Consider the following 21124-nt stretch of genomic DNA (forward strand, 5'->3'; position numbering starts at 1 on the left):
GCTGTGCTGGTCGGATGGCATATCTTCATTCGTGACAAATAATTTTACTGCACTATGACACAACATCATCTGGTGCTTTTGTCACAATATCCGTCCTATTATGCTTACAACTTGTGAGCATTAGCTCAGGCGTCGTAATACAGCTTATGCTTTCTATGAAGGCCGCAACGAGCAGAATTTGTATGGTTCCCTTCTGACAATCGTTCTCACCTTCATCAAACTTACTTACCTTGTATTGACTAATTGACGAGCATCTGCAAAGAGTTCCTTTGCTGTTCTTCTACTCTCGTTAGGGTTGCAACTACATACATGTTACCGGGATCAAGCATCACAGTTTCTAGGTTGAAGATATAGGGCTCCTAGTCGATGCGCAATCTTCCTTAGATACGCAAGATGGTGCGCTTTGGTTTCCAGCTGCCCTATAGTCTCCTTTTAAGTGCAGACCGCTGGACCTTAGGCCCACTCTGATCAGTGACTGATTTGCTTCGATCAACGTTGTATATCCGGGATCACTTCAAAGACCCGCAAGATGAGAACGTCAGAGGGGAGAGACATTCGTTTTGCGATCAGGTGCTGACTTCGCACACCATTTTGCAGATCTGACAGTAGTGCTTGTGAGCAATTGACTTTGATGTGCGGCTTGCCGCATTAAGCTTGCGGTTTCTCTGAACGATTATGTTTTGCACGTATGCGATTCCGGACAACATCTACGAAATCGACAGATAAGTCAAAGTTGCGATTTCGGGTTTTACGTGTTGCCAAAATCGCTTTAACGAGATTATAAAAGCGTGTAAAATTATGGAGCTAACAACACAACGCCAGGACAGCATAAGTTTGGCTATCTTACTCGAATGGTTACATTCAATAGAATCGCTACGATCTTTCTACGCTACAGAGTATATGCGGTAATCTACGATCTGCCTACTTAACGTTAAGCTGCAAGCGCATGTAATAATGAGTGCTACATGTCCTTCTGATATGTGGAAGTTAAGACGGTCAACTAGTTACAGCGAATTACTCATATATATATATATATATATATATATATATATATATATATAGTTGAACACTTTATATGAGACGTAAAAGATAATAATCGATAAATGCCGTTATGGTACCAATGAGGCTTATGTACAAATTTATTCATTGTTATAGCATATCTTTACCTCTACCGTCGTTTTCTTGAGCATTTTTTTCTCTCAACCAGTCTAGTTGCACTTGTATTTGTCCACGTAAATAATCTGTAGATATAATTGAAATGATGAGTACTTTTACTTTCCCGTTTAAATATCTGTACGTATAGTCTACCGGCGAAATCTGGTCCTACTTAATGTGGCCTGGCAATCGAATTTAAGCTATTTTTCATAATACTTTTGTAGACCAATGGAGCTATTGATGTACGATGATCAAACATGTACCGTTGTAACCATTGTGTAAGCTCTATCCATCAGGCGTATATGATATAAACCGTAAAACCTAAAGGCGTTCATCCGATCCGTCATAAGCATATTTGTTTCATACAAGATTATATCCTGTGGTATACCGTTCACGAGCGAATAGATTTCAGTCTGCGAATGTGTGCCTTTTTTTTTTACAGAGCCATATATGTTTCTTTATAGATTTGAACATTTGTTTGCTTTCGTCGCGCCGCGTTTATGGCCGAGATACGCATATAATCCGTATACTATAATTTCGTGTCTTTAGCAAGCGCAATTGTTTGTTTTACTACTCGTCATTGACGTTCGTATCGGCAAGTCTTGTGTTCCATTCCTTCATAGACACTATATTGCTCGTTTTCAATAATGGATCTTGTTGACGAGTCTGATTCCTAATGAGATACACACCGATATGGCTAACTGCAGCACCACCTGTAGAGTAACTCTGTTGCCTATCAAAACAAATAAAGAACAGAGCTCTTATGTGCCTAATCAGATTTTTCGTGTTCAGGCATATTCGAACACGCTACTACTACGCTAGACACGCTTACTCGTGTTTTCGACTCGACTACACTTTTACATTAGTAACAAAATACTCTGTGAGACTGTACGTGAAGTTTTATACTCGACAACAAAAAGCAGAGCGATTCTGCTTACTGGCTTTTTACTCGGGTTCGAATGATTTGTTTCTGCTCGCAAGACTATAGGCCTAGGCCACCCCAACATCTTCAGTTGATCTCAAGATACTAACGTGATCTTATGCAACCTATCGTCTTCTAGTATGTGTGTCAAACACGTAAATAGTTGACACGCGATTGCGATCCAAGCAGAATTTAGAAATTTCAGCCGTTTTATTAACATGCTGTCCTTTCGTCTGTGCTTATCAGCTATAGGGTTGGTTCTTACCAGTAACCAGCTTGGTCAATGAGATCTTTCGGCCGTCTTATACTCTAATACAGCGCGGTGCTATTCGGTAAGAGGAATGGTACGATATCGATGCCTAACATCCTGTGTCTTTTCACTGAATTCAATTCATTTATACATCCTCTATAAAGTTGCGATCAATCGAGGCGAGAACATTTCTAACTTATAAATCATTACTGTTTTATAGCGACCCATAGAATTAACTCACGCTAGTGCGGATTCTCAATCAGAGTGTGACGTTTGTATTAGTTTGCCTTTGAGAGCATGCATCTGATACGAAGCACACCTAAACTCTAACCGGCTGGCTCACCACGGCCAAAGGAGGAAACGCTGTATTATGTGCACACACTGAATTTAAATTAATTATTTTACTTAAAATACAATATCGCATTCGTCTATAATAAATATAGCCTATTGAATTTGGTAAAGAATTTATGCAGCTTTTCTTGTGCAGCCATCTTGCGGTCCTGTTTAAGCCTCATAGGCGAATTCGAGGAGACGACACAATTAGACATCATTTGGCGCCCCTGTCGGGCAACAAACGGTCCAATTAGTCGTGCACTAGCTCATTTTTACATCTTGAAGATATTTACAGAAGATTAATCGGCTGTTCATTCGTAGTCTTCATCGCAGCTCCCTGGTCTATGGTAAATCTTCTCGAGAGGTATGTGGACAGAGGGATGGAGCTCGAACGAGAACGAGCAGATCCATTGGGGTCGGTGCTAAATACCCCAAAGCACCAGGTAGCCTTCAAGAATGCCGCGAAGCCTAGAACGTCAAACCAAAACAAAACGTCATGTCATCACATCGTATACGAACATCAAAAAAGCGCTGACGTCTAACTTTAACATCATTGTATGAAAAATTGGTACCATCTGCACGTAACAGCCACGGAACGCCGCATCAATGATTATGTAGTCAGTGAGATGATTTGCGTAAGCCATTAGGGTACTCTTTGTTAAATGCAGGGCAACTACATATGAACAGATAAGGAGACAACCTACTAGGCTTCTGTCTTAGGTGGTACCTTTTGTGTAATACGGCTAAAAAAGCAAAGAAGTATTGGCCAAGCGAGTTTTGATTATCATTAGAGAAGGGATAACCTAGCCTATCTGAAATGAATACACTAAGTCTTTAAGCTGGTTGGATCCGGGACACACTTCGCACTCAAAAAATAATCATCGGCACATTTCGTATAGGATTTTCGCATGTGAGAAACTTCTACCATTAAACAAAGCTTTCCGACCGTGAACGTTTATATTAAAATCTTTCGAGTTGGAAACGATAGAAAGAAAGCACAAAAATTAAGTTCAATATATTAAACTCTAGGCAATCCATGCAAAAACAACGACTCCCGAAGAAAGGAAGCCGGTAGGAATACTTCTGAGGATTTGCCTGCAGGCTACGTAAACTTTCCGGCCTATTGCATCATAGAATCGTTTCAAGTGAAGTAATACTACGTCACAAGTTACTAAGCCACATTGATCTTTTTAATAATATCGATAATGCGATTATCTGATAGGTGTATCGAGTTCGCGGGGGGGGGGGGTCGGCTGTCCTAACTCTAGCTAATGGTTAGTTAGTTAATATCTCTGAATTGCCTTCATTTTTAATCTCTGCTCACAGTCACGTCTGAACTGCATAAATGATCTGCTCCTAATGTATTTGAAAGTGATTCCGTTCGAAATCTAGCTTTCTAGCAGACCTGGTGCTGTGCTCACAGCCAATGAACGAAATGACCCGAGAAGAGACTACTTAACTTGGTAAACTTCTTAGTGTCCTTTGACTTGCTTTACACCCTATTTATTTTGATAGCATAGCGTAAATATGTCTGTATTAGCGGGTTTTTACTTCGACTGGATGTCAGCGATGCGCTGGTGGCGCTTCTATGTTTCGAATTTTAGGTCCGGTATCGCCGTTAAGCATCCCGTCAACTTCGGGTTACAATATAGATCATAACGTGTCCTGAAGATTAGCAGACAACTGCGGGCGAGGCTAGGGCCAACCAGCCAACGGTAACGAGGAAGAATTACTCTCCCACTGTGTCACGTCAATAGAAAACTATTTTGTATATTTAAAAGCTTCTTACAGTCCTAGGTGTAAATGTTATTTGAGGCTGATTTTCTTTCAAGTGTTCAAGATAGTGCTCCATTGGTATTATGGATCGTTTGAAAGCACTGCGGCTGGCCTAACAGTATCGGGAATATGTTACAAGAAAGCACTTCTTTGAAATTTCCTGCGGACTGAAGTATGCGGTGAGGTTCGCCATATTGTCAGCTATTTCGTGGACTATAAAGGACTATTCGTGGGCCGGCAATTTTGAATAAGATTTTCAACAGAAAAACTAAGGGACAATGACTGATTGAAGTTCACCATAGGACAAAAGCCAGTTGGTGCCGTTGTTATAACATAGATGAATGCGAAAACTGAATACTAGTCAATAACTCCATCTATTCAAACTACAACCATGTTTCGAATTCTATGTCTGCTACTACAAGGCACAAGTACGCAGACCAGTCTGACAATAACTAACTTGCACAGCGTTCAACTTACCATGACGGAACTTCTTGTTGAAGTAAGCGTATATGAGAGGGTTTACCGCTGAATTAGCGAGACCGAGCCACTGAGCTAAGGGGTACAACGTAAAGACAAAACTTTCGAGTTCATCTCCATGACGAGGATATCCAAACAGGTTAATGTAACCGTTGATGAGGTAGAGGGGTGCCCATGTCAGGAAGAATATGAGCACAACGACGCAGACCATACGTAGCACTTTCACTTTTGATTTGTCAATGAGCATGCGTTGATTGCTCTGTAGCGTCAATCAGACGTAGCACGAAAGAAAGGGGAAAAAAACAGGATTAGTGAATAATTTGTAACTTATCAATTAATATTTAAAAAAAAAAAACCAACTGCCTCGTAGCTGCCAGTTGTAGAATACTTTGGGTATTGTCTTGAAAGTTGTGGAGTATATGCATTCGGCCTTATTAGACAGTCAACTGTCACGTGCCTTTTCAGCTTTGACATATGGTAGCATTTTTTTTCTCTCAGAGGAGATATATCTTCTTTTGAAGGTTTAGCCTTTTAGCGACCTTCTGTCTCAGGTCGTGGCCGTCACTCATTCTGTGTAGAAAGATCTGCGGAGAAGCATTTGCGCAGAACGCACGACTAATGGCGAACATGCTTACCGTACAACTTTACGCTTACCGCTTTACATGAACTATATTTAAACAAACCTACGCGTCATAATTGTGTCAACTGGACCAGTCTTTCTTATTAAAAGCGTATAAATCATCGTGTAGCATGACATAGATTTACAATTGTTTTAGTTTGTATCAATCAGAAATCCTCTACTTATAGTAACAGTGAGGCTTACCTTAGCCCGCGCTATGCCAGAAGTCTCGGTCAGCCGAGGCGTCGTCTCCTCGCCAATCATATGGCGGTTTGAGACCGTGTGAAAGATGAAGCAATACGACAACAAAATAAATAGCAGCGGTAATACATAGCACAGTAGAACGACTAGACAAAAAAACACCTGTTCGACCCATTGTGATGGGAACGTCAACCCGCACATAGGAACCCCATAATGCTCATTAATATACTGGTTTTGGTAGACGATAGTAGGTAACATAGTCGCAATGGCCAGACCCCAGATGATCACAATGTGCCGCTGTACCGCGCAACTACTCATTGGCTGACATCGGAGCGGATCGTGGCAAATAGCCATATACCTAAAAGCAAAGACGAGTACAAAAAGAATGTATATATATATATATATATATATATATAGAAGTAGATAAAAAAAAAAAAAAAAAAAGAGGTGAGTGGTTTCCCCTACGAGAAGCAGAAAACTTCACAAAAATCTAAGTTTTGTATCTGCGTATGCCTCGAACGCCACTAAGGTGTAGCATGCTGTTCTATAGATGGTGAAAGTTAAAATAGCTTGATTTTTGCCTAGTAATTTTTATGCTAGTTTACGTTAGTCTAATTTTTAATCCGGTTAATAGATCATTAAAGTTACACGATTAATATAATTCGTCGCATCGTCTGCCTGAGACAACTAGGTTAACTTCAGAAGTATATCCGCTCTAAAAAAAATTGCCTATCAAGAATTACTTCGAATGAACTGGAAATTTGTCCGAAGAAGCTATCCAAGTATTCACATATACGTACAGATCCGAAGCAAAAGTGATACAACGAATCTGAAAGTGGTATCAAGTACTGCTCCGTAACATTGTGGGCGAAACTGTCCGTACCTGTAACTTAGTAACTGCGTAACGTATGAAGTAAATTCCCAAAGAGTTTCTCTCCTTAAAGCTGTTCGTTTAGAAGCTGCATGAATGTTTTCAAACAATTACGTGGATTGAGTTGTGGTCGGGAATGGCAAAAAAAACTTAAAGAACTTCAAATGAGATCCCATATCATCAAAACGTGAGTAGTACTAAAAAGGTTACATCGGATCTTCACCGCGTATTACCTGAGAAGATGTGTTCTGAAGAGCCGTTTACGATATAAACTAAGTCAGATCCATTAAAACGGCTCTGATATCCATTTGTAGCCCTTCTGATTTTTTTCGGGCAAGTCGTTTCAGTGTTTCCGAGCAATTCGTATAAATGGGTCTAGAGAGTAGGAAGCTTTATCCCTGCGGTAGGTGCTGTACTCAGATATCGTAGTCAATCAGCGAAGGTGATGCTATGAGCATTCATACCTAAAATATTGATATGTCACTCCTTGGAACTTTAGTGTGTTAATTGCGTCGGCCGAATCCAGTCTCGTAAAAACTTTGTAGAACTGGCTTTAAGTGATACGTTGAGAAAGATGCTTGCGACAGGCCTTCCAGGTTTCCAACCTCATTCAAAGCTAACAAGCTCAAATATGTACGAAGGCAACCTTTCCTTCGTCATACAAGAAAAATATCTGCGCTGTTATACTAATCTTCCGTATGGGTTTCTTCTCGATGTATTTTCCCAAACTTCAATGTGATTTTATTCAACTTACGACTAACTAATAGTAATACTAGTTGCATAAGTTACGATCGATAAACAAATATCTGGAAGTGCGGCTATCTTGTATAAGGGACTATTTTCTCCATTTGCCAATGTATTTATCAAAGCTGGAAGCAAGTACACAGTTGTGATGCCCGCTAAGATTAGTTAGGCTAGATTAAGCCGTGTGTGGTGTACCTCGTATATCTTCGTGCTTTCCGTGCAGAAGCATCATGCCAGTCTCTGGTACATGCTTCAAGCTATCAATCAACTAAACACATTGTACTCAGAACTGTCGGGAAGAACTAACAGAGATCCAAAAAATGAAGCCCCTAGCTTCAATTTGGCCCGAAACATGTGTATCGTTGGAGTACTTTTCTTGCAGATACGTTATTTGGAACCAGTATCTTTAAGCCAGAAGAATTTCAGCCAATAGTGAAGAGTTAATTTATGGTAAACGGTGACGTGGCTTACCGTGTTCTGTTTCGGAGAAAACGTTTGGTTACGAAACGTAATACATACAGTCAGGCCAGACAAGCTAAAAATACTAAATTGGAAATTTGATAAAGACAAACATCTTCTACTCTAAATAGTAATTTCTACGTGAAAACGCTTATTTTCGGTGAATATACTATATATATATATATATATATATATATATATATATATATATATTGCTTCACAGCTAAGTAAGTCAATGCAAATTTTGTGTGCGGTAGCGATTTCAGCAGCATAACCGTTTCCCTAGGGTGTATATGTGATCTTTCTGATTTCCCGCACGTAGTAGCGGTTAAAGCACCTTCTTCAGGCTAGTCTGTTCTACCCTATAGCATATTTTAACGACCAACGCCACGGTACAGGTCCGGCGTCACACATTTACCGACATGAAATGATGGAAACCTACTTTCTAAGCTAAATAAGTTGGTACAATGCCATACTAAATTGAGCTTACTATCTTCTTTGCACTAGCCAGCACTATTTGATTGGATAAAATTGAATATTCAGTAATGTCGACACACACAACAGATTTCGATTTGTTTCGCTACCACTCAAGCCACAGGGCGTTTGAAAACATCCTAGTGAAACGAAGAAGTGGTGCATGGAAGCAACTTTTGTTAAGTGTTTACCCACTTATCCAAGGATGTGCGTCCTTAATGTATCACCGATTCCCGCGAGAAAATTCTAAAAGGTGCATTTTCTTATTTTGATCCTTATATAATTGTAAAAGTGAGTACCTATGAATTCTACAGTTTCTTCTACAACAGGTTTTCTTACCTGTCAATGGAGATAGCAATCAGCGTGTTAATCGAAGCGCTGACCGTTACGTTTTGAAGATACGCTACTAATTTACACATCGTGTTTCCGAGAACCCAAGCTGAAATTGTAATATGGAATAGTCATTAGATGCACAGATAATTTTAAAAAAAATGTCTCTTCTCAAGCGTGGGTGAGCTACAGCGTCTCACCAGGTTTATCATTGCTGTGTTAGGACACAAAGAATGTGAAAATAACGGGTCCTACTCCTTTTACTACCAGCAAAATCAATGTATCCTTTGCTGTTTTTCCTTGTTCGTGATCCAATGTCGATCCGAATTATTGCAGAGCTTCTATGTGTGTTTGTATATGTATATAGAATGTGCTTCCAATATAAGGGCTGCATATAGGGGTTATCCCACCATTAACCGCACCAGTCAGGTTGCCCACGTTGACCAATCAATTCATTTAGATAATACAGAGTTAACAATAGTCGACAAAATGTGATCAGTGCATATATCAACTGTCTGATTCAGACGTCCACTCTTTTGCGTAGTTGTAGAAAAACTCAATTCCGGTTCCATATGACTTCAGTTGAAAAAAAAGCCTCAGTCGTCCGAAGTGGCAAAGTGGCCTACAACGTACCCAAGTAGCGTTCATTTATTTTTTTCAACGAAAGTGTTCCTGTTGTTTGACAGGACATGCGCTATTCTCCAGAGACAGCTAAGCCGTACGCCTATTCAAGTTCTGAGTGCACCTCATGCCCAAAGAGGCCGGCTGCTTGAAATTCGGTTCCACCGAGACCCCCATGAAATCGAGTCCTCGTGAGGGTTGCAGTCTGGTTAGCTGTATTGGAGAGTCACTATATGTAGATTTCACCTTTTTCGATCTTTCCACCATCAATCCCATGCAGAAAACAGCAGAATAGAGTCTAATAATATATCGTTCGTCCTGTGCGAGATTTTTATGGTTGTACAAGAACCTTTTGGTGCTTTCTGATGACGTAAGGTGTTTAGGTATTTAACATTTGACTTAATCAAGCGGCTAAATTGTATGGGGCAATTTCGCACTAGAACGTACATATATCTTTCAGAGTTCATCAAAATGAAATAGTAGAATATCAGTTAATTTCCTTAACTCGTACATACGATATTTTAGCCAGTTGTTTGTTTTTAGATAAGGAAACTCTGGACAACTGATTATACCTCCTATCTAATCTAGCTAATCGAACTTCCATAGCTCTGCGAAACACATCATTCCTGCCATGACATAAGATAGTCGAACAATAAACGTCCTTTACAACCTAAAAAAAAAAAAATATAAAAGCGTCTGTTCGTCTTCAAAACAATATCTTGGGCGAGCAGTTGCCTTCCAAATTTCCGTCCCAGTCTTATTTTCTATGGATCTACTTCATTCTCGTGCCTACCACATTATATTTGTATCCAGTGTGACACTATAGAAATCCATAAGCAAACGATCCACATCCGCGAGAAATAGGAAGCCGAATTGTTGGGGCAATGCAAACAAATATCCATATTGTTCCTTATTACGGAGCAACGCCCTTCTCTCTCGATATCGAAGTGCACCTCTATTTGTTTCCCCTTATTATCACACCTTTATTTGAGGAACCGCGATTCAGGGGACGTGTCAGATTTTCCTGACACGTTTTATAGAGCAGTCCTTTAACAATTAGTCTTTCCTAATCGTGGTCATCGTCTTGCGATTTGCTTGCGGCAAGCTTACCATTGACGTGGCATCAATTTTTCTTTCTAAAGTATATATTTGTATTGCCGAACGTCGATACTCGTTCTGCTTAGGTATATCTATACATATTTGGACCCTATTCCTGTTTTACGTTCAGAGCAACTGCTTCGAATAATGGAAAAACTCGTATTCACGTCTGTTTGTTTCTATTGTAAGATTTTTCGATGAAACATTTTCTAAGCATAAAATTTACAGTCCAACATGGGTATTTATCTCCCTGAGGTTCGTGTTTGATGATGGCTTTTTGGTCACTCGTTCAGGGGAGCATACGCATCTACAGTAACGAAACAGATTTATCTGTGCCTTTGCCTTGCTCTTGCTGCTGTTGTTGTCTGTGAGCAAAGAACAGTGCTGTAAAGTTAGATCAGACTTGATCCGTCATATCAGCGGGAAAATTTACACTATATGAGATTAGAATAAGATGGGAAAAGTCCTTACAGTCGTTCTAAAAAGTTGTCGCAGGAAATATTGTCCGATTCATCCTAGTATTCTCGAGACGTCACAGGTTTGTTATCTAAGCCGGGAATTACCCACTGCAACACTCTAACTCGTGAGTTCCAATGTAGCTATGGCCACACTGCATGCCGAGTAAACAACTCTAAATTTAGTTTTATATTTATCCCAAAAACGAAACGCAACGCTGGACCCTATTTACTTCAAGGCGAAGGAAGTTGGAGATGAGAAAGGGGTTGTGGACGCAATCCTCCGAATGTTTCTTACCTAATACGCAGCACTGAAATTCTGTTACACGCAACGAATGAGCACAGAATCTACTCGAGTCCGAGTCGAGTCGACAAATGCTAAATGTGCAAATCAAAGTCTATCCCACGCATCCGGCCCGGAATAGAAATAGCTTGAGGGTCAGTCGTTTGAAAGCACCGTTCTCAACGATTAGCTAAGCCAGACTGACAATCGCTTGCAGGCACTGTTCATAGAGAGCTCGTAAAAACTGAACCTGTTCCTACGTTCTGCCCTATGTCCTAGTTCATATTTATAGTCGCTTCGAGGGCATCTTCCCAGATAAAGGTATTCATGCTTAAAATTGTATAGATAGACTGTAGCGATATGCGAGCGAGCGAGCCTGGCTGCCTTAAGAAAGAGCAAGAGGCCTTTGTATCAGACAACATCCCGGAACGGATTCACCGACATACGAATCCTTATACTATTTAGGACAACAGCGCCGACAGGATAATCCCTAACAGATCCAGCTTGCGACGAAACCCAAGAACACGCTTGAGTCGGGCTCATTCACTACTGTTACCATCAAGTCGTTTGAAAGGAGTGACACACGCGAATCCTTAAGGAATTTCTCCTTGCGTATTTAGGCTGCTTTTAAATTATGTTTGACGACTTTATTTTACCGATGCTTCTCTATATAGCGGAAGTCGTGAACCTTGTCCCTTACCAACCAGAAAAAGGTGTTATTATTTAGTGCTAGTATGAGAAACTATAGTGTTCATTAAAAATGGCGATAATCGTACTCTATTCTAGAATGTAATGGCAAATTATCACAAAAAATGTATCAAGATCTATTCTTTAGACGTGTCTTAAGAGCGCATTTAGACTAGCTCAAGTTAAACACAACGAAAATTCATTACTTCATCTAGTTATGAATGTTAGGGAGAGATTCTCCGCGGTAGCCGGCATCGATCGATGTGGCATTTCCCACAATCGTTTTGCTATTATTGATTGATTTTTAGCCACCGACACTTTTACGGAAAGTTAAAAAAGGTTCCATAATAAATTGCTTTAAATTTTCTTTATATATATGTATATAGTATTTTCATCAAACAGTTTGTTCAATCAGCTATCGCCTCGTAAAATACGGTTCTTCAGTGTTGAACTGATTCACTGACCTTTGCTAGCCTTTTCACGGCACAGTCACAAATCCAAAACAGAAGAGTCCCAATGAAAATTCTAGAAGCGCAACACCGCTAACGAGAGATTCTGTAGATCTGAGGTCAAAAAGTATTCTTACTCTAAGGCCATCTTTTCTTGCCATGAATCCATTTACAATCTGCGTGTTCGACGAATTTTAAAGGCGGGCACACATTTGTGCCGGTTTCAGGAAGTTCAGATAACTTGTTCGGGTCGTAATTGCCCAAGCCCAAGTAGAAACGTACCGAAATGGGTCTGTGGGAAACCGAATGGTGTCGTTGTAGCTCTCGGTAGCTACCTCGGGAATATATGCGCGGTTAATATGGGAATTAACGCTAGCTAACCCTTGTCTAAGAAAAGCTTTATTTCATTCCAGGAAAACTATTGCATTTTTCATGCTTCTAACGGTACGTTTGGTGTATTGTTCTACTGTACATCAAACAATAACAGGGCAGCTGGTTTTAACAGATTCTATGGGAATTACCTCCCTCAATACGTTATAGGGTTACAAATACGCCTTCCCACTGCTACGCCGTCTAGTCCGCAGCTAAGCATTAGATTGGCCATAGTATGAATTTAAACGTAGCAAAAATTCCATTTGCCAACTTTAACATTGTTGCAAACAATAGCTTTTTGCGCAACCCGCGCGTGATAAATTTGAAACTCTATGTAGTTACTACGCCATTACAAAGCGCTCGTGAAACAGGGTCTTATAGTACTTGTGCTCGTGTGCAGCATATGTCTATACTTTTGCCTACGGAAACAATAGATCGCAAATCTATAAGAGCTGTGTGAAACAAACCTATGTGTCCTCAATGCTTCAGGGTATTTCTAATTCCTTATACGAGCACAATTTCGGCGTTCAAATAGTATAGCCACCTAAAATTTAAATAACAAGGAAACGCTGTTTGTATATAGACCTACTTTGCGTTCAGAAGAGACAACGCATATTTGAGCTTGGCGATTGTCGCCATTTGGAGCAGCCTTTGAGAGCCTCTAATTTTTTAAAATTTCCTTCCTTCAGCACTTCGCATTTTGTACGACATCTGAGCTGGATATCTAGAGACAGAAAGCGATGATTTTTCTGCAGCGTTAATTTCAACGCGAATCACTCGCGTGCGAAAAACGGATCCCTTTAACAACGGTCTTTAAAGTATTACACGATCTGCCAAAAAAGTAGACTCAATAGCCGTTGTGCTTCTGGAATGGACTTTAAGGACACTTAGGTTTACCACTCAAAAAAAAATAATTACTATATGCGTCAGAGGGGATTTTTCAGATCGCTTCTTATTGGATGAAGTTAACTGTAGCGCGAGAAACTTGAAACATAAAAATCTCTTGTTTGAACCTAATTAGGCACATGCAGATCGATATATAGTCTTATAGTTGCAAACTCGTTATTAAAGTAAGTCATAAAAATAATTACTATTTGTTTACTAAATATAAGAAATCTAGTAAATAAAACATAGTATTATGCAGAAATTCGAATATTAAGATCCATTGATAATTAGTTGTTACTGAGACAACTTGTTGCTTAATGGGACAGATCATTAAGAATATGCTTCTTTAACGTTACGGTGAATAGGCTGAAGTTGTCAGAGACCTAAAAATGCTATTATCTCTTGCGACGAAATCTTCAAATCCGAGAAAAGGTACATCGTAGCCGTACCGCGGTGTAGTATTTTTTTAATACAAATTTGAATCAACAAGGCCGTGTCGATACGGCGGTATTGGCGGTATTTAAGTAGAAAAGGGCGGTCAAATTTGGCCGGAAGGTCGCTGCCGATTTAACGGTATAGAAAATGTTCTACTTAAAGCATATTCAATACAATGCATTCTAATACATTTCTAAGAACGCATAAACCATATCGCACACCCGAAAAAATCAAATAATAAAAAGAAGTTTTGTTTGTAAAAAGAAGTTCAGTTTGATAGTAAACGTAGACTTAAGTTGCATGGACCCTTGATGTTGATAAGCAAAATATTGTATTAATGGAACACTTCACTCTAACAATTGTGTTGCAATTATTGTGCAACAATTGTTCCCAAAGTATAACAATGATGGAACTTCCATATCAGCTTGACAAAGAAGACAGGGCTCCATGTCTTCTTCTAATGATAAAATTCGCCCTGTTGTGAAAACTTCTGGACGCCATGCTGGTGCAATAAGGCCACCATTTTTGTCCTTTGATAAAGAGGCGACCCATTAGGACATATACATAGTGAAATTAACTTTTTTCCTTTGGCGTCTCCTCAACGTTGTGGCCGCAGCCCGATGGAAATATGATGAATGCCCGGCATGGCTATATGAATTTAGCATTCTGACGGGGCATGACATCTTTTGGCTAGATGCATATCGTAGCGTGCCGCGTCTACGTATATTAAACGATTTGCTAACGGATCATTTTGAAGAAGAAACAAGAGGACCTCGTTGTTTTTGTTGTCATCGCAAGATCTGAATTTATCTATTTAAGTTCTCACAAAATATAGCTAAGTTGAATTTTAGGTAAGTGAACGACCAGAATTCATCATCTGCCATGGTTCGAGAGAAAATTAAGATATTTTTTTGTTACTCATAACTAATAAGACAAGTCTCTAATCGACGAACATCCGCTGCTGGGTTACCTGGCTTTTTTTATGGACAGTTTAGCATTAGGGCAGTAATCTCATGAACCTCTCAGTACCACTACTACAACTCAAATGTAAATAAGCGGGTATTAGAAACCCACATGAAAATCATTACTGGGTTTCAGTTGGAGATCAAACTCGTTAACCCAGACTTCTAAGTCCAGCTTGGAACATTTTGCAGTTCGCTTCTGCGCAAACGATACGTATGTTTCCGCTGAGAGACATACAGCGAGGTCTTCAGGGTTGAACGAGGGTCTTTGAGCATGCTGAAAATGATCAAAATGGCTCATTTCTAAAGTAGAAGAATTTGAATTATTCTTCTGCACACATATTAAATACCCGAAAGCTATCAGGCTCATTTGCTGACAACTATTTCTTTAGTCGTCGCTTCGTTGTGGTCGACCCCGGATCCCTCAACAGATCTACGCCTAGATAAACTCCAGACTCATTTAATTGTGAGTTAAACGTCCATAAACGAAGGTGACCCCTCAACAGTATGAATATCGACTAAACAAGGATTTGCTTTGGAGAAGCGCTCACTTCGAACACCGAAATAAATGCTACGCCATATTTCAAAGTGACAAGATTGCGTACCAATTCGCAGGCGTGCAAACGGTTATATACGAAGTGTTTCCATACAGACATTTGGCCTAGGTTCAACTTGTTCACTCTGAACTAAGGCTACCTTGTAGGAAAGCACTCGGAGATAACGTGCCTTCAACAGAAAGTGCTAAGAGGACTGATTGCAGTTGGGCTGAGTCTATACGGGAAAAATACGTTGAAGTCACGTCTGCAACGATGCCACGTATGTCCAGTTGGGAGTCAATGCTAATAGTTTGAAATGATTACTGTAATTGTCTATCAGTTACCTGCACGTGTCCGCTTCACAGTACCAACCCGATTACGTTATCGGATTTGTGCTACGCAGATACTCGAATCCCAATGTCATAAAAGCAAGAAGCTGAAGAAGACGTTACCGGAAAGTGTTGTTGTTATTCTAGCGGCTAGCACATCAGGCAATGGTGATTCAATCGCACTAGACTCTACCATAGTGAAGTGAACTATCGTGAAGGCTATTTATGATTTTCTATATATGTAAACGATATGGCCCTGGCGTTATCGCAAGCAAACACCTCTCTTGATATAAAATGCGGGTAAATGCATGACGAAGATATGGTCATCTATCTATCTATCTATCTATACCGGCACTATAGTACTTCGTGTATACAATACTAAATGCAACAAGGTTCTGCGCGCAAGCTTCAATTGATTGGGCGGATATGCATACGAAATATTATATCTACTTGAACCGTGGGGAGATAGAAGACAGGTACTAGAGTGATTGGCAAATACAATTTTTTTGATGTATTACTTACGTAGTAAAATGTTCGCAATTAGGTTAGCCGGCACGCACACGACCAAAACAAGCATATCGGCCACGGCCAGATTCACCAGTAAAAGATTCGTCGTTGTTCTCATTCGAGGCGCGCTGTGCACGACCGCGACGACGTACCCATTGCCTACTAGACCACCCACGAGAACGCCGACGTAACCAACCACTAGCCATGACGTTACCCATGAGCTGTAACGGAACACCAGCTCGGGATCGACGTCTTCCGTTACATGTTCGGGCTGCTCGGTAATGTTACAGCCATTAGATACGGCCATTTAGTAGTAGGCAAGATACAAATAGTTTAAGTCGGCCAAGTCGTCAATCTCTACAGGTTTGTTACGGAAGGCTGATGCCGCTTAGCCGCTACTTGCTCTATTTGAGCCGAAATCATTACGGGCAGAGGATTGTCACTTGGCCTATCTGAAGGCTGGTATATTTTTGGATGAACTTGAACATTTCCTTAATGCTTGCTTCTTCTTCTGCCGTCTCTTTGCTGTGATTAATAAACTTGAAACTACTCTTGAAGGCAATATCGATGCTAAAGGCACGGCAATATTAACTCTTCTGTACGCTGTAAATATTGTGCGTATAATTGGGGTGCGCTGCCTCCGTGTTACATAAGCCGTCTATTGTTCATACTTGGTTCATCTTTATCTTTGTTATTATGTTTTGTTCCCGGTCGGAGCTGTTGTTACACGTTTCGTAACACGTTTGAAAAACATCTTTCTTTCTTAAACCGAACCACAAGCTATTCACGTAACCCAAACACGCCCGTTCCGATGAGCTACTCACGCAAGGTTACTTTATGTCGACCTAAGTACGCAAGTTAACTATGGAATAACTTCGTGATAATAATGGCCAGACACACTTTAACACACGGCACTATCAACCGGAAGCCTGCACAGCCCAGAAGCTAGGTGCAGATTTCACGTGCAGCCACCATCGTTAATAAGGCGCACCTTCTACTTTGCTCGCGAGGGCCAAGCACGTTGCATGTTGAAGGAGAGGGTCGCCATTTGTCCTTTCCTCCTCGAGCGTGGGAGAGGGGCAAAATGGCCAACGAAACAGAGAGCTGGATCTCCTTCTTGTAGAAGTCGAGCCTCCAAGAAACGGAGTTCTTTATATATGAACAGTAAAGGATCAAATACCCAAGAAAACATCGTAAAAGTGTATGTTAGTTGATCGGGCCTGCATCCAAACACTTAAAGGATAAGCCAATATTCGAATTAAGCTAACAACTGGCAAACTAATTAAGTAAGTTGTTTGTAGGCAATCCAGAATTTTCAGCGGCGAACTTTTAGCGAGGGCAAATTCGTCCAGCTTTTTAGTGAGGATAGCTTTCTGAAATTGTCTCTGGCAACGTGAGTCATTTTGAGCATAGCTCAGCATAAATCTCCGTGTCGGGAAATCGACTGATGAAAGGCTGAGAAAAACTTTTTCGCAAGCTCAATACGCTCTTTTTGAGCAAACAAGTAGGTCTAGCTAACTTCATTCTACTGCAGAACGTTCGGCGTGAGAACAAATCTTTTATATCCAATATTGTCTACGTTCCATGGATTTAACAATATATAAATCAGTGGTAACCATTTAAGGTGCACATGCTTACATTTCAATGGTTAGTTCATATTTTTAGATCCCATGGTGACATGTTCTTTAGATACATGTAAAATTCGGATCACTATTAACTGACATCTTTGGAACTATGGTCTGTGTACGTCTGGTCCTGCATTTTAATGAGAATGTATCTAAAATTCGTTAATCTTGTAACAAAAGTTGTGATCGATAGTATTACGTTGGGATATTGCTTGGGAGCGTGCATCGTCGACCTGTCGTGTTTTGCAGATCTATAGAAATACTCAGCCATCTAAGACCGTGGCTGGTGCTATATTCTGTTTAGAAACAAAACGTGCCGTCGACTCAACGAAGCCAGTAGACCTCACATTAATCACTCGGTGATAGAAAGCAGATCTCCAGAGGGAACCTGTTATCCATAGATAAAGGAATAGGTGCCATGATGCCGAATTGTTTACTTATGCTGTTACGTACGTCCTTTGAAGAAGCCTGAATACATTCGACAAGCCCCACCGGAGTCAGCTATTTATGAAAGCTGTCAAGCAAACACCATTATAGTTACTCAGGGGTAAACGACGAAGACTGATTGGTTAGTGTCTGCAACTCTGTGCGATAACGTCTATATTACCTAAAGAACCTATAGCGCCAATAGCAGTTCATACGTTTCACTGGATTAGCCTGTCGCTTCGTCCTGGATCATTCTTGCAAACTTCAACTCTTAGAAATAGCTACTAACGACGACCATGGCAAATAACATTTTATTCACTCCTCTACGATCGCGCTTGAAATCGTGTCCTGTCTAATAATAAACCTCGTTTATTGGAAGTCCCGTATGTACTTATCTAAGCAGCTGTTCTCACGCCTTCAACTCACCTAGAATATAGTTGAATATAATCTGAAATCTTGAGTTCAGGTTGTCCTAAGGCTTCACGACTAAGCAAATGACACACTTCTACTGAGCACTATACACATCTACGAGGCTCGTAAGCCGTCCTTCAGCAACACTTAGAAAGCCATTGGAATAACGGAATTACGCCGAGATCGGCGTCACTCACTTGACCGCAGTGTATATGTCATCTCCTTACCATTATAAAGATATATAAAATATGAAATAACTGTGCCCTGTCATGAACTCTAGTGATTACGACTGCTACGGGTCTTTTTGATTAAAAAAAGTTGTTCTAGCATTTCTACTTCTCGACCTTTGATTCGTTATATGAAAATGTCGAGTCGGGATAGACAAGTTGGTTTCGGCTGTGTGCGAAACCTAAGACGCCGCAGTACGGAAACATTGCGGAACGGTATGTGACGATCGGACCCTTTGTTTGTAATACATCCTGTAAAATCAATACAAATGAGAGCGTAAGTTAATGCTTCGTGTTCACTATATTGTGTAAAAAGGAGATTACTATAGACTACGCTTTAACATGATATAGAAACAGTTCGACAGCGTATTATTTTTGAATATATTTTGACTTGATTAATTAAGTCAGCTCCACAATATGTGTTTTTTTGTGAAGGACGCAACAGTATTGATTATCGTTCACTAGAAGGAAAAAATAACATCTATTAAATTATAATTTTTTTTAACAAACTAAAAAAGTATCGAAGTCACTTAAAGGTTCGTTATAATATAGGAGACACTATTATTTTGGACAAACTTCTTTAAACGCACTTCATAGAAGTGACGACATTCATATACTTTGTCAGCTTTGTATACCGAAACTTATAAAATTGATGAAAAATATACTCGCTACGGCAGCTTTTTTTTGAATTGTTTGATGGCATATTACCTCTTGAGGTTCAACTCGAGCAGTGTACTGTTCTTTATAGCATTGCTCAGTGCTTGTTCATCTGGAGTGCCTATTGGAAACGTCAATATTAAGTCGTTTACGGGTCTGGTTAGGCAGGAAGCATTATTAGCCACCATATGCCACCCGTTCGATCATATATTGAGCGCAGTTGAATGCTATTTGTATAGATCCAAAAAGAAATGGATCTTTAATTTCATGTGGGAATTTCTCTAGGGCAAAGACTTGTCAATGTTAAGAGGCATCCCTTACAGACAGTTCGGTCCTTCCTGATCTCTGTGCTTGCATTCGATAGCCCTATCTTGCCTGTAATGAATGAATGAATGAATGAATGAATTCAAATAAAAGACTAGCGTTAAATATAACATAAGCTAAAAGTGTTAAATGATATAACGAAAAATTCGAGACGAAGAGCTACTTCCGAAGCAAACGCACCGAGTTGGTAAAATGCCCTTATATATTTAGTACGTTTACTGTAAATACGAGTACGACCGTTGACGTGGTGGGGCTGGACACGAAAACGGGATAGCAGGACATTTGTATGCCGAATAAATTTGACGGACTGACAGGACGATACCAAACGTATGTTTGTTGTTTCAAATGTAAAGTTTCAATATCGTAAAACGACACATGCTGGGCCAGTCATCTCCTTATACAATACTCGGCAGTTGTATCGCCTCGGAAATCCACAGTGTCAGGCACTCACAGCTTAGGTGTTGCACAGCGTTGCATTCGGCAGGAATACGAACCAGTATCAACTTTTGTACAAATACACCCCTGTGCTCCGTGGGATCCGTGCACATAGACTCCGTCTGGATACTGGATTTAACTCAAGCGCTGGTCAAACGATTTCTTCTGTAAGCAATCTTTGTCGTCCTCGCGTATCTTTCTGACTTTATTTTAGATGTGGCCTGTAATGTACGTTCTAACCTGTAGGCCTTCTGATTTCATACTGGGACAATAAAATTTTAACTTGGCTTTTATAGTCATTAGATTCATAATGTTAATAGCAACGTAAAAATTAATCGTAAATACAAAAGGGAAAAAGTTATTATCAGCTGTGTCACTTCCTCGTTCGGCAATAGCACGATTTGCAATAACTGCTATCAACCTAAATATAAGATAAGTTATATGTCTTGAAAGTATCTCACTATAAAATATCGATTCGGCTAAGCAATTTAATCCTGCCGTGAAAACTCCAGTGATATCCATGGCCTAGAGCATTAATGATTATGACTATGGATAGCCTTTCCACTCACGAAATATCAGCTCAAACTAGATCTCAGAGTTAGAGCATATACACGCTGACATGCACAGCTCAATCTCAACAAGCAAACGCAGACCGCCGATTCTTTGAACAGCAGTTGCTATGTTCAGCTCTAGCTGGAGCTTTTCCAGAAAAATTTCGAGTTCAGTTGAAAACAGTCGCGAGATAATTGGGTTTCGGGAACCCCTTCGAGATCCTCATCCTAGTAAACT

The 21124-nt window shown here is 40.1% G+C and overlaps 1 protein-coding gene across 1 annotated transcript; it reads right to left on the reverse strand.

The window, feature by feature from the left end:
- Window positions 1–1104: 1104 nt before the first annotated feature.
- On the reverse strand, window positions 1105–17203 carry LOC111268200 (neuropeptide SIFamide receptor). The gene is made up of 5 exons (XM_022847022.2): window positions 16246–17203; window positions 8621–8720; window positions 5737–6091; window positions 4914–5172; window positions 1105–3128 (listed from the first exon to the last, which is right to left on the reverse strand). Exons 1-5 carry the CDS (start codon window positions 16535–16537, stop codon window positions 2950–2952), a joined length of 1185 nt encoding a protein of 394 aa, XP_022702757.1. The 5' UTR covers window positions 16538–17203; the 3' UTR covers window positions 1105–2949.
- Window positions 17204–21124: the final 3921 nt, after the last annotated feature.

Source organism: Varroa jacobsoni, unplaced genomic scaffold (assembly GCF_002532875.2).
Source record: "Varroa jacobsoni isolate VJ856 unplaced genomic scaffold, vjacob_1.0 scaffold_1264, whole genome shotgun sequence".
Lineage (NCBI taxonomy): Eukaryota > Metazoa > Arthropoda > Arachnida > Mesostigmata > Varroidae > Varroa > Varroa jacobsoni.